Source organism: Clarias gariepinus, chromosome 8 (assembly GCF_024256425.1).
Source record: "Clarias gariepinus isolate MV-2021 ecotype Netherlands chromosome 8, CGAR_prim_01v2, whole genome shotgun sequence".
Classification (NCBI taxonomy): domain Eukaryota; kingdom Metazoa; phylum Chordata; class Actinopteri; order Siluriformes; family Clariidae; genus Clarias; species Clarias gariepinus.
In genome coordinates this window covers 7,156,898-7,170,265 of record NC_071107.1, presented here as the reverse complement: position 1 = coordinate 7,170,265, position 13,368 = coordinate 7,156,898, and the positions used below count along the sequence as shown (strand labels likewise).

The 13,368-nt window shown below is 43.5% G+C and overlaps 1 protein-coding gene across 1 annotated transcript in view; it reads right to left on the bottom strand.

The window, feature by feature from the left end:
• The window catches only part of cntln (centlein, centrosomal protein), a 77,589-nt gene that overhangs the window by 43,742 nt on the left and 20,479 nt on the right, over positions 1–13,368 (bottom strand). The window contains exons 12-14 of the mRNA XM_053502839.1: positions 5,856–5,942; positions 5,291–5,371; positions 2,657–2,778 (exon numbers count right to left, since the gene is read on the bottom strand). Of these exons, the coding sequence (XP_053358814.1) occupies positions 2,657–2,778; positions 5,291–5,371; positions 5,856–5,942 (290 nt within the window). The remainder of the gene's footprint in view (positions 1–2,656; positions 2,779–5,290; positions 5,372–5,855; positions 5,943–13,368) is intronic.

Genomic DNA, 13,368 nt, shown 5'->3' with positions numbered 1-13,368 from the left:
ACAGGCCGATATCAAACCTCCCGTTTATCTCTAAGATTCTGGAAAAGATAGTAGCAAAGCAGCTATGCTCATATCTACATAGAAATAGCATACATGAAGTGTATCAGTCGTTAAATGACCTCCTATTGGCCTCTGATTAGGGTTGTGTAACTATGCTTGTAATTCTCAATCAGTGCAGCTTTTGACACCATTGATTATAGTATTTTTCTTTACAGATTAGAAAATGTAGTAGGAATTAAGGTAACAGCCCCCTCCTGGCTCAGATCCTATTTGACTGATCGTTATCAGTATGTAAATAAAATTAAATGGTGATTATTCTGCATGTTCTCTGGTGGAGTTTGGTGTTTCACAGGGGTTAGTTTTAGGCCCGCTGCTTTTATCCCCCTTTACATGCTTCCTTTGGGCAACATAATCCGTAAGCATGGTATTAGTCTTCATTGTTATGCTGACGACACACAGTTATATGTCTCAGAAAAACCAGCTTGCTAAAGTTGAGCAATGCATAAAGTATAAAAGAAACTGGATGCTAAATAACTTCCTTCTGCTTAATCCTGATAAGACAGAAGTTCTATTCATAAGACCACATGAAGCTAAAAGCAAGATTTTAGATCCCACTGTAACTTTAGATGGCCTTTCTGTTCTTTCTAGTGCAACAGTAAGACACCTCGGTGTGATTATAGATTCTAGTTTTTCATTTAAAGCTTATGAAGACAATACCACCAGGATAGCGTTCTTTAACCTGGGAAATATTGCCAAGTTAAAGAATTTATTGTCACTCAATGCAGAAAAACTTGTTCATGCTTTTATCACCTCTAGGTTGGACGATTGTAACACCTTATTGTCTGGTTGCTTAACTAGGTGTATAAACAAGCTTCAGCTAGTCCACAATGCAGCAGCGAGAGTCCTCACTAGAACCAGAAGATACGAGCACATCACCCCTATCTTATCTTCAGTTCATTGGCTTCCTGTGAAATTTCGCATTGATTTTAAAATACTACTTTTGACATATAAAGCATTAAAAAGTCTTGTGCCGCAGTATCTGAGTGAACTGCTAGTGTCTTACGATCCGCCACGCCTACTTAGATCAAAGGATGCAGGCTGCTTGTCAGTACCGCATATTATAAAAACTACAGCTGGGCCAGAGCTTTTTCTTACAAACCCCAAGGTTATGGACTAGCATTTATAAAAGTCCATTTATTTAATTTAGCATTTTTGTAAATAGATTAGCCTTAGGTAAAGGAGCAGATTTGGGGGACTCTTGGACGAAGAATATTATAGTGAACTGGTATGTTTCGATGCTGTCTTCCTCACTCTCATTGATCACTAAGGTTTGTTGATGGTGAGATGAATGGTTGCTTTACACCTCATTTCCCCCACATGTCTGTGTTTCTCTGGCTCTCCCTTTTAGTTATGATGTCATAGTTAGTCCTGCCGTAGTACCTGCTTTCACTCTACACTAAATATACATTCACCATATACACTATGTGACTGCGACCATACCTAACTGTTATCTCTCCTCCTCTGCTCTCCCCTCTCTTGTTCTCTCTCCCCCTCTCTCTCTTCCTCTCTTTCTGTCGAGCTACACATGTCGTTCCTGAGCTGCCAGTTGACTCCCTCTGCCCTCCGGACCTGTCTGACTAATCCTGGTGCCCCACTTCTGGTTGGAGCTCTCGTCACATGGATGCCCCGTGTGTCTCTTTGGGATACGTCCGGTGTCTGGGGACGGTTTCACTCTACCATGAAGACGGTTCTGGCCTCAACTGATGTTGACAGGACAGCAGGACTTGACTTGGCTGCAGTTGCTCGATAGTTCAGGACTGGAATTTCCTACGAGTCTACCTGAGCCTCCAATAACTACCTGGACTCCATATTAACATCAATTAACATCAACTGTTATAGCTGAACTGCCTGCCACCTAACACACAGTATGAATGCAGATCAATTCCTGCTCTTTGTTTCACCCAGATGAAGGATAAATTCCCTCTTGAGTCCGGTTTCTCTCAACGTTTCTTCCTATTGCCATCTCAGGGAGATTTTTCTTGCCACTGTCGCCCTCGGCTTGCTCATCAGGGACCATCTGACCATGTTGATTCATACACATTCACATTCCATACAAACTTAAATAACTATATTGATTGTGTAAAGCTTCTTTGCGACAATGACAATTGTTAAAAGCGCTATACAGATAAAATTTAATTGCATTGAATTGAATAGTCGGGGGTGACAAGGTTATGGAGGTGATGTGGTTAGAGAAAAATACAACTTGGTTAGGGCAATGTAGCAGTTAGAGAAATAACTCTTATGGTGGTGGGGTGGGTCAGGAAACAAAGAGGGGTTACATGGTTAGGGGAATGGTACAATGATATACCAACTTAGCTACAACGGCTCCAATAGGGCCGTAACTCAGTTAGGGGAGTGATTCGGTTAGAGAATGGATTTGGTTAAAACAGTGATGTGATTGGAGAATTGGCGCAGTTGGGTTTGACGAGGTAAAGGAAGCAACAACTAAGATGGAATGGTGACACGATTAGGGCAGAGATGCGGTTAGCGAATGGTGGTGGAGAATTGTTTTGGTAAGTTACTGTCTTAAGTAACTGATACATCAATAAAGTGTGTGTGTGGGTGTGTGTGTGAGAGAGAGAGACTGTTTACTCACAGGTCCTGTTTGTCCTCCACCTCCTTCAGTTGCTCCTTCACCGTTCTGTAGTTGGTCTGAATCAGACGGAGACGGTCATGACGCTTCGCATGAGCTCGCCTTAACTCCTCGTTCTCTGCTGTCTGGAACACACACACACACACACACACACACACACACACACACACACACACACTAATACTTTATAATGTCCTCTCTTTTGACTTATGACCCAGTGAAGCCTTTATTAGGTAAAAATAATGTGAAGAGTTTAAGCTGTGTGTAAAGGTTCTGCTCACTAAACCTGCAGTTTAACTTTCTTAGACTTTTTTTTTTTTTTTTTTTTAAAGAACACAAAGAGCTCTCTCCTCTTTTCACGCTTGTCTTTCTTCTCGCCTTCGCTTTACTTTTAGAGCGAGAGACACTGATAAGCGTTTCCAACCTGGCACCTGAGACATAATTACAGCCTGACATTTCACCGGCCGGTCGACGGGGAGAGGCTGACTCCTTCACTCCTCCACTCCGCTCCTTTACTTTCACTTAAACCTCTCAGTAGCGGGGGGGGGGGGACAAGCACGGGGCAGGGAGGGTGGATAGGGGCAGATTCAGGAGGGGTAAAGGGGTGGAATGAGGGTCGCTTCTCAAATCGCCTACAAATATTGACCCTTGGCTATTTGACGAGGATGAAGGAAAAAGAAGAAAAGAAAAAAAAGAATAAGAAAAAAATCCCCAGTAAAGATTACAGGAGACTTTTCAGGGGTGAACATATAGATTTTCCTGACAAGAAGCGCCCTATTATTCTGACCTTAGCGAGGGCGAGAGCTCGAAGAGGCAAGTCAGATCTGCTTTCTGCATGAGCGGCCAGAACCCAGACGGAGAACAGAGAGAGAAAGAGAGAGCGCGAGAGAGAGAGAGAGAGAGAGAGAGTTTGTTTACTGCAGCGATGACACGGCAGGCCTGCCGGGCGGGAAAAGCAGCGCCCTGAACCCTGTTATTATTAACAAGGACAAAGAGAACAAGCCCCTCCGCCTGTGTGACAAATATGGATTTACCGCTCAGATATTCACAAGAGGACAGCAGAGGCGTCGGAACGAGAGAAAAGAGGAAAAAAAAAAAAAAGACAAGACAGGAAGGAGAGGGAGCGTGAGCAGCACTGTGGAGCTCTAATGAACAGGCCGGATTGATAGGAGAGAGTGTTTCTCGTCAGAGTGACACGGCGTTAGCCACATCATGGAGTACCCAGGGTCCTCAGGAACGATCGATACACACACACGCGCACACACACCCACACAGCATGTCGTCTCGGTAAACCTAACTCAACTTTCAGACACTGCTCTCTTTCTCCTCACACACACACACTTTAGTCATTAATCCTGTTGCTGATTAATTCTCTATAACGGCAGCTCAGGTCTATGTTAATGCATTGCCGTTTCCATAGCAACTGCTCGTTCTGTTTATTTCTGAGTATCATGTGACATCAGTGGAAGGAGTCTCCAGTGTCACACTCGAAGCTGTACATCTAACATGCCTTTGAGGTTCCTGGGTAAAGTTGATTATTTCCCTGCAGCAGTACAGCACAGGAGTGGTGTGTTCCTCTCCAGATTAGACACGAAATCACTCGTTTATTATTCATTAATTAACCAACAACAACATGCTGAGATCTTTTAAAGAGATATGCATAAAGGACAGGAGAGGTCAGAAGTGTGTGTGTGTGTGTGTGTGTGTGCGCGAGATTGTGTGAAGGTCAGCAGTGAGATACAGATGATTCGTTTAGTGGAGATCATGGTTCCTGCAGCCGTCTCGCGCCAAACTAGAGCCTCTCCTGCTGTTTCATTGCCTTCACAGACGATGAACAAGTGTGTATGTGTGTGTGTGTGTGTGTGTGTGTGTGTGTGTGTGTGTGTAAAAGCGTGCATGTGGAGAGGAAGGTCATGTAGAAAACAGAAGGGCAACAGAAGAGTGTGAGTTAAACGAGTCTCTGGTGCGTCAGTGAAGTGTCTGTAAATGCTCTGAATCACTCTTCCACAATTGTGCAGAGTAAAACACACGCACACACACACACACACATACACACACACACACACACACGACTGGTTTAATAAACTCCATGACAGATTCTTTGTTTTGGGATCAGACAGTGTTAAAGTGACATCTACTACTGGTGGGAATGAAGTCTGCCTGTCTGCCTCTCTGTCTGCCCGTCTGTGTCTGCCCGGGCTGTCTGTCTTCCTGCCTGCCTGCGGTTGTCTGTCTCCCTGGACTGTCTGTCTACCTGACTTTTCCCCCTGCCTGTCTGTCTGTCTGCCTTTCTTAATCTGTGTCTGTTCGTCTCTCTCTTTCTACTGTCGATCTGTCTTTCTGCCTGTGTCTGTTGGTCTTTCTGTCTGACTGCCTGTGTCGCTCTCTCCCAGTCTGTGTTTGCCTGCCTCTCTGCCTGCTGGGGCTCGTCTGTCTCCCCGCCTGCCTGTGTCTGCCCGTTTGTCCTTCTCACCACTGTCGACGTGTCTTTCTGCCTGTCGGTGTCTGTCTCTCTCTGTCTTGAAGTCTTTCTCCACCTGTTCATCTGTTTCTCTGTCTCTTGCTCTTACTTTATTTGCGTTTCCCTGTTTCCTGCCTGTGTCGGAGAGACAGACAGACAGATGAATAAATGGTCACCTTGAGTGTGAGTAACTCCTCCAACTGCTGGATTTTCTGCTCAGCTGCTCTACTACTGCTTGGAGAGACAGACCTGGAACACTGGGAGACAGAGAGAGACAGCGAGACAGAGAGTGACAGAGAGAGAGAGACACACACACAGAGGGAGAGATGTAAGGTGATGGTATGAATAAAGGAAGTTTGATACAGGAGGATATTGTTAATGTAGCACCTGTGTGTCTGGGTCCGATGATGACATCATCACCTGATAGTCAGATATCAGTAAAAATCAAAGTGACAGACCATAATGTCTGTGTCTCAAACACACACACACAATATACTGTATTATCTCATCACTCATGGCCCTCTGTATGTGTGTGTGTGTGTGTCATGTGATAACACACAACATCACAGGATACACTACAGTAAGATACTTCTTACTGTAGTGAAAGAAGATCTGAGGTGTCCTGACGACACACACGCACACACACATTCATGAAAGTATGCGTTAAGTAGAGTCAGGTGCAGCAGTGTGACTGTGTGTGTATGCGTGTGTGTGTGTGTGTGTGTCTCTCTCTCTCTCTACCTGCTGTGTGCATGTTCCACAGCTTTGAGTCTCAGAAGGCGGAGGTTGGGACACACACTCCTGACTCTCTGCTGCCTCCACACACTCCTGCCACAAACACAAACACACAAAAGAACACATTATTACACTTATTTAAATATTTTATTTATCACAATACTTATATACTATAAATATGGGATATAATTACTATTCTAATACGCTTGGTTCTGAGCGGGTCCAGTGTGGTCCTGTCAGTTGTGTTCTGGTCCTGACTCATTTTAATCTGATCTGTCCGAGTCGGATCTACTCAGTTCTCATCTGTGAGCGAGTGTAAGGGTTTAAAGATGTGGGCTTTGACTTGGGCCAAACTGTAATGTCTAGACGACTGGGTCGGAGCAACTCCAGGACTGCTGCTCTTGTGGGACGTTCCCTGTCTGCAGTGGTCAGGACATACCGAAAGTGGTCCAAGGAAGGAGAACCGGTAAGACCGGAGACAGGGTCATGGGCTCCCAGAAATCTATGATGCTGATAACATGAATGCTGGTTCTGATAGGAGAAACGAACAGTTTGTTGTTTTTGGGACTGTGTAGCTGCAGACCGGTCAGGACGCACGGTGGGAAGAAGACGAGCTGGCGGAGAAAGTCTGATGCCCTGGACGATGCTCTTCTGGGAAACCTCGGTTCCTGCCATTCATGTGGATGTTACTTTGACACCTACCTCCTACCTAAACACTGGAACTGATTGTGTTACACCCCTTTATAGTGAGGGTGTTGACGGTAGTGGCAGAATAATGCACCCTGACACACTGCACATGATGTTCAGGAACAGTCTGAAGAGCATGACAAAGAGCTGAAGGTGTTTACTCGGCCTCCAAATTCTCCAGATCTTAATTCGATTTTGTCAATACATCTGTGCTGAAAAAAAAAAACCAAAAAAACAGTCTGATCCATGGAGGCGCCACCTCACAACTTATCGAATCTTCCACTGATGGCTTGTTGCCAGATACCACACACACACCTCCGGAGGTCTAGAGGAGTCCAGGCCTCAATATTAAGCAGGTGGTTATAATGTCATGACTGATTGGTGTACAGCACGCGGTGCAGAGCATCCCAGCAGAGCTGGAATGAACCCGACTCGTCGTCAAGCTTTAAACTCGTCTCTCTCTCACGTTTGCACCGCACTCACAGCTGGAGAAGCTAAAGAATATGACGAGGAGGTAATTAGTGACGACTGACAGCCTCGACACCTCCATGTTCTCACCGAGTCGAGAAGTAATGAAAGATACAACAGGACCGTCATCACCTTTCGGGTTCCTGATCGCATTATCAAAACTACAGTGGCGCTTGGCATCTGGGTGTGACCTTGTTAACTGCCAGGGTAATTAAGTTTAACCAATTGGGAGAGAGGATGATAAATTATTAGCAGGAAGATTTTGTTCGCGTTTTATTAAATTGGCCTGTCAAAGGGGGTCGGCCAAATTATCTGGGGCCTCGTTTGTTGGAGGCCGGCCATATTGCTGCATCTGTTACAATTATTTATAATTTCAAGCAGTCCCCTTTACAAAAAAAAAAAAAAAAGAAAGGAAGGAAGGGGAAAAAAAACAAAACAGATGACGGAGTTCAGGAGCAGCAGCAGCAACCGCATGAAGCAATTTACAAATTATCTGATGAGGGAGTGTTTGAGGGCTTTTCTCTCATTTCCAGCCAGCAGAGAAGAGAGCAAGAGAGAGAGAAAGAGAGAGAGAGAGAGAGGGAGGAGAGAGGAGTGGTGTAATTACAGAACGCGATTAGGCTCTGGTGGGATCTGGCTGGGCAGAACATATGGACGGGTTTGTGATTTTGCTCCCCGAGGCTCGTGACCCGTCTGCTGCATGTGAATGAGAAAGAATTTAAGTTAACACTACGCAGCCACCATCTACGCCACTAAATAAACCACACCAGCACACTGAGCGAACTCCAGAACCGAATACCACACAGGACCTCGACACCTTCAAAACAAATCCAAAACAAAAGCAGAACACAAATCAGAGAAGAACTAAATTACCCACGGAACACAGAACCAGGACCAAAATCCAGAACCCAGTAAATATGGAACCTGCCCCAAAAATTCTGAACTCAATAGAGTAAAAAAACCATCAAAAATTCAGAACTCACTAATACGGAACCTGGGCCGATCTCTAAACGTCCACAAATAACACGCTGAGTGCCAGCGGAGACGCTGGACGGATCACCAGGTCACTGGCACCCAGATGTCCAGGTGAAGACTTTAAACCAAGTGAACACTGAACAAGTAAGCAGTCTCTGACACCAAACCAGGGAGAACTCTGGAGAGGAACCGGAGTGCATTTAGAGCCGAGTCTCCTCTGGGTCACGCCTCCATCACCAGCTCGCATCACTTGTTTAAAGCAACATGAAGATCGCTGGTTAATTGCCACGACACGGTGTGTGATTTTTCTCTCTCTGCTCCATCAGAGTGAAACATTTAAAACCCAAACATACTGGTGGGTTCTCAGTATGCAGCACACACACACACAGTTCTGATCAAAGGAAACATGGCTACTCTACTAAACATGACCCCATATAACAAGCTCTATGTGTGTGTGTGTGTGTGTATGCCTGACACTTCAATTATACATCTGACAGCTCCTGAGTTCGATAATGCTAATCTCACACACACACACACACACACACACACACACACACACACACACACACACACACACACACACAGCTACGAGAGGATGATACAACTTTCATCATCTCTCTCAAGGCTTAACATTATTTTTCACCTTAACAAAAAATATATAAAAATTATGTAAATATAATGTAAAATAAACTCAAATACAAAAATTGTTACTCAGACAGGAAAGGTTAAAGGTCAATTTAATGGATAAATCTGTGATTTAAACACAAGTGTGTGACACAAACACACTTTTCAGTTTACCATCATCTCAATTTATGATCAAATTATGATCATTATGAGTAATACACACACACACACACACACACACACACACACACAGTATGAACACTACATGACACTACAGAACAGAGCCAGGAAACAGCGGATGTTATACTACAAATTAATCCTCTACTTCTGAAGTCTGGCTTGTGGAACTGAGACACATCTAGTACAATCACCAGGTTTACTTAGAGAGGGCACACACACACACACACACACACAGTACACAGAAATGAACCACACCCTCACTGGGTAGACAGCGCAACTCGGGTCACGGCACCATGTTCCCATGACCCAAACACACCTTTACATTTACAAACCCAACTGCATTACCTGCTTTGTAGCTTCCTTTAAACTTAAAAGCCCCATGTTGTATTAGTTGTGTAACAAATGAACACGGGTCTCAGAGCTTTCCCAAGGAGAGTGTGTTCCTGCATGTGTGTGTAAGACATCAGCTGAAATAAACCTCAGATAAAGCATTTCTTCATTCCTTAAACACCCCCTATTTTACTCCTCCTCCAAACACGCAGGTTCGGTGTCTATGTAAACGAGCTGCTGCTGAGAACAGGAGAGCTGGATAACAAGCCAGGGGAGGGGCTCTTCTTATATGAGCTCACATTAGTGGGGAAATCGAATTAGCTCGGTAAAACCCTGGCTGATATACACATGAAAAAAAAAAGCGTGTACACACACTGAAGATCTGAATGAATGTGTAAACATGACTAAAAAGTGAATTTTGAATAATACCTGCTCTTTAAAGTTGTCTTTAATCTTCACCTCTTCAGGTTTTTTTAGCTGAACTTTAGCAGCATAAGGTTAAGACAGGTTCAGTGCATTCTGATGAGCTGCTCACAGACAGCGTATTAATTTAATTACATTCCGAGACAATATGCAAAAATAAATTTGAAACCCATGACATCACTTCCTTATGGAATGTAATTCCTGTAATCTTTGCGCTTTTTTTCATTACACACTTATCAACTTCATTTCTTTATAATACAAGAGCTCATAAATGTCCCGGCTACACTTTTAACAACTTTCGATTGTAGAGCAGACGGTTATAGGAGAAAAAAATATATCTGTAGTATCTGGTGACACACAAGTGAGGATGGGTTCTCTTTTGAATCTGGTTCCACTTAAGGTTTCCTCTTCATGATGTTTCAGGGAGTTTTTCCTTGCCACCACCACAACCTCTAGATTGTTTGTTAGCTGACTTTTTATAAAGTGCTCGTTTACTGGGTAGGTTAATAAAAACTCCCTGTTGCCAGTTAAACACTGTTGTGTTTTCTGTCCAAATTACTGACATGCATACTTCTGCCTTTTTTCTTAGAGCACTAGGCAGGGTACACCCTGGACAGGGTGCCAATCCATCACAGGGCACATACATACACACACTTATACACACATTCACTTGTCCTAGCCTACATGTCTTTGGACTGTTGGAGGAAACCAAAGTACACAGAGAAAACCCACCAAGCATGGGGGAGAACATGCAAACTCAGAGACAGGAATCGAGCCTGGCTGGGGAAAACTAACCTCAAGATTCTTTATCTTATAAATGAACTGTACTGAACTATTAGTTTAACTCATTCTAGCCAGGATTGCTCACTCATTCATCATCAAAACTGCTTTAACCTGTATACAGGGTCACGGGAGACCTGGAGCCTATGCCAGGAGACTTAGGCACGTGGTGGTGGTGGCAATTTGGGAACACCAATTATCCAAATCTGCATGTCTTTGTACTGTGAGAAGAAACCGGAGTACGCGGAGGAAACCCATCAAGCGCGGAAAGAACATGCAAACTTCAGGAACAAAGATCAATTCGGGAATCGAACCCAGACCCTGGAGGTTCAAGGTGACAGTGCTAACCCCTAAGCCAACGTGCCGCCAACCAGAAGCGTTATAATAATTACATTTTAAAAAATGATTATGTTATTTAGTTGATAATCTGAGTACTTAAGTATACAGTATGTCTAGAGTGTCGTATTGCCAGATATAGCATTGCTGTGACGTGGCCGTAAGCAACACAGCCCGACCTCAAAGTGGAATATTGCTTTTATACTGTACAATAGTTCCTCAAACACCATTCCTTGCTGAAGGTGCTTCTATGAATGGTTGTGAATGTGGGTTGCCAGGTAGCTGCTCTCTCCTTAGTATTGCAGACTGTACAGATCTACTTTAACCCAGGCTGCGACTGACAGTAATTGTAATTAACGATTGTGGAACGCGTAGTGATACATACAGTTTAATGTCCCGGTGGTGTTATCGTCTATTGTCACCTCTCGCCCAATCAGATTACTCGGTCGGAACTAACCAGTGTATAATGTTACATATATAACTACAGCACTGTGGTGGATATGTTTCGGACTGATACCTTCTCAGACAGATGAAAACCTTAGCTGTGTTTGCCCAAATGTGCAACAATGGTATAAACTGTATATATTTCCGTGTTGTTACAGTATTAAACTACTATACAAACATCATGAATGAATTCACTAAGAACAACACTAGGGAGGATTTAGTGAATGACCCACATGTTCTAATATGAAGCAGAGGTGTTTAAACACCCAGGTAACACTTAAGGCGCAAGTATTGATTATACTATACTGGAGCTGAGTAATTACATCACTACTCAGGGATCTGTTATTCCTACGTCTGTATGAGGTCAGGACTGGGCACTTTTGCCCTCACGCAGAAGACATCAAGCACAATACAATGATCAGGTCGCAGTGAAACATATGAACAGTGCAAACGTTGTGATCCTGAATGAAGAGAATGATGAAAAAGAATGAAAAGAATGATGATCCTGGCTGTGGTGTCTCAGAGGATATAGCGAGTGGAATAGCAGATCCATGAATTCAGTGGATAACTTGTCACCGACTTGTGGAAGAGACACATCTGTCTGTGAGAACTGAACCTACGATCATTTACCAACACCACTTGCACACTACAGGAACTCAGCTGGGAGTATTTGCCACATCCCCCATATAGTCCTGACCTCACTCCAATGTTTGGGACATTAAAGGAGTTGCTTGGAGGCCAATGTTTCAGATTTAAAGCCGGCAGTCTGATCAAGGCTGCGGCGTACTGAGAAAACATTCTACCTTGATGATATCCAAGCATTAGTGAAACACTGGGTTAATTGTGTAACAGTGGATTATATGGAGAAATAAAGGGAATTTATACTCTTATGATTGTTCTGTTATACCATAATCTAAAGTCCTGCTTTGACTTGAATGTTCTTTACAGTATATGAATGTTTAGATTAAGATAGATAGATAGATAGATAGATAGATAGATAGATAGATAGATAGATAGATAGATACTGTAGACATTTGCATGCTTTAGCATTTGGGAAAAAAGCCTTACTACTCCCTAATAAAGACATGTGAGCCTTTTGTTAAGTTTATTAATTAAGTCACGAGTCAGTGTTTGATTCAAAAGCAAATCACACTTTTTATATTATCCTGTAAAAGAAAAATTTAAACTATACCACAGCTTTTGCAAAAAATAAAATAATCTTGCTTAGAAAAATTTTTTCGTTCCTTCTTCTTCTTTTGAGTTTATGAGTGGTTAGTGCATTACTGCCACCGAATAGACTGGAGTGTGGAGCAGAGGCTTGGGAGGAAAAAAAAGATTATTGCCTTGCACGAGGCACAACATTTATACAAACAAACAACGCAAGTTACACAACACTTCAATATGTATTAGATACGTTTAGGGTTTTTGGTTTTTAACTTAAAAAAAACAGTAAGGAATATAGCTGGTCGAGACAAATCAACCTGAAATGAATCTACGAAGTAAAAAGAAATCTAACCCTTAAAATTCACAACCTTTGAAAAGTTCTGTTTAAAACACTAACTAGGCCACACTGGATGACTCCGGTGTTTACTAAGAGCATAAACTCGACAGCATTTGTGTGAACCCTTAAAAGGGCTGAGGTTCTATTACAATGATAAAGTAGGCACTTTTTTTGGGACGGATTCTTAAAACTGATGAATCTTTAGTAAGAAGTTTTCAAGTTTCAAACTGTAAGTTTTAGTAAGAACACTAACTAGGCAGGATTTGGGACAGAGCCGTAAACAGCCAGTGCTGCAGTGAGAAGAGTAATTTGGGCGAAGCTGTACAATGTCTGGCACTGTATCACACCAAATCTCTCACTAATGACAGCCCGTGCAGGATGGAGGCACCCGTGTGCATGTGTGTGTGTGTGGTTTCACTCTGAATTGCTGCCCAGTACAATTACGATTTGGACTTTAGAGCCCAGGAAGCGTGGCGTGCGTGGGGCGGCGTGATGGATGGCGACCTGAAACGCGCACTCCCAATCAGAGCAGAGTGCAGCCAGGAACACACCAATGGGAGCCCCCTATCTGGGGTTGCCGTGGCAGCGGACCACCTGGCAAACAGCGGCTGAGTGGGCAAAAAAAAAACAAAAAAAAAACATGCTGCTTTCCACCTGAATCCCACACAGGACTCGCGGTCCACCACAACCCCAAACCCAACAGTTCCACTTTAACAGCAGTTACGGCACCACCTGGACCAAACCGTCTCGGCCATTGCAAAAAGTTACTAC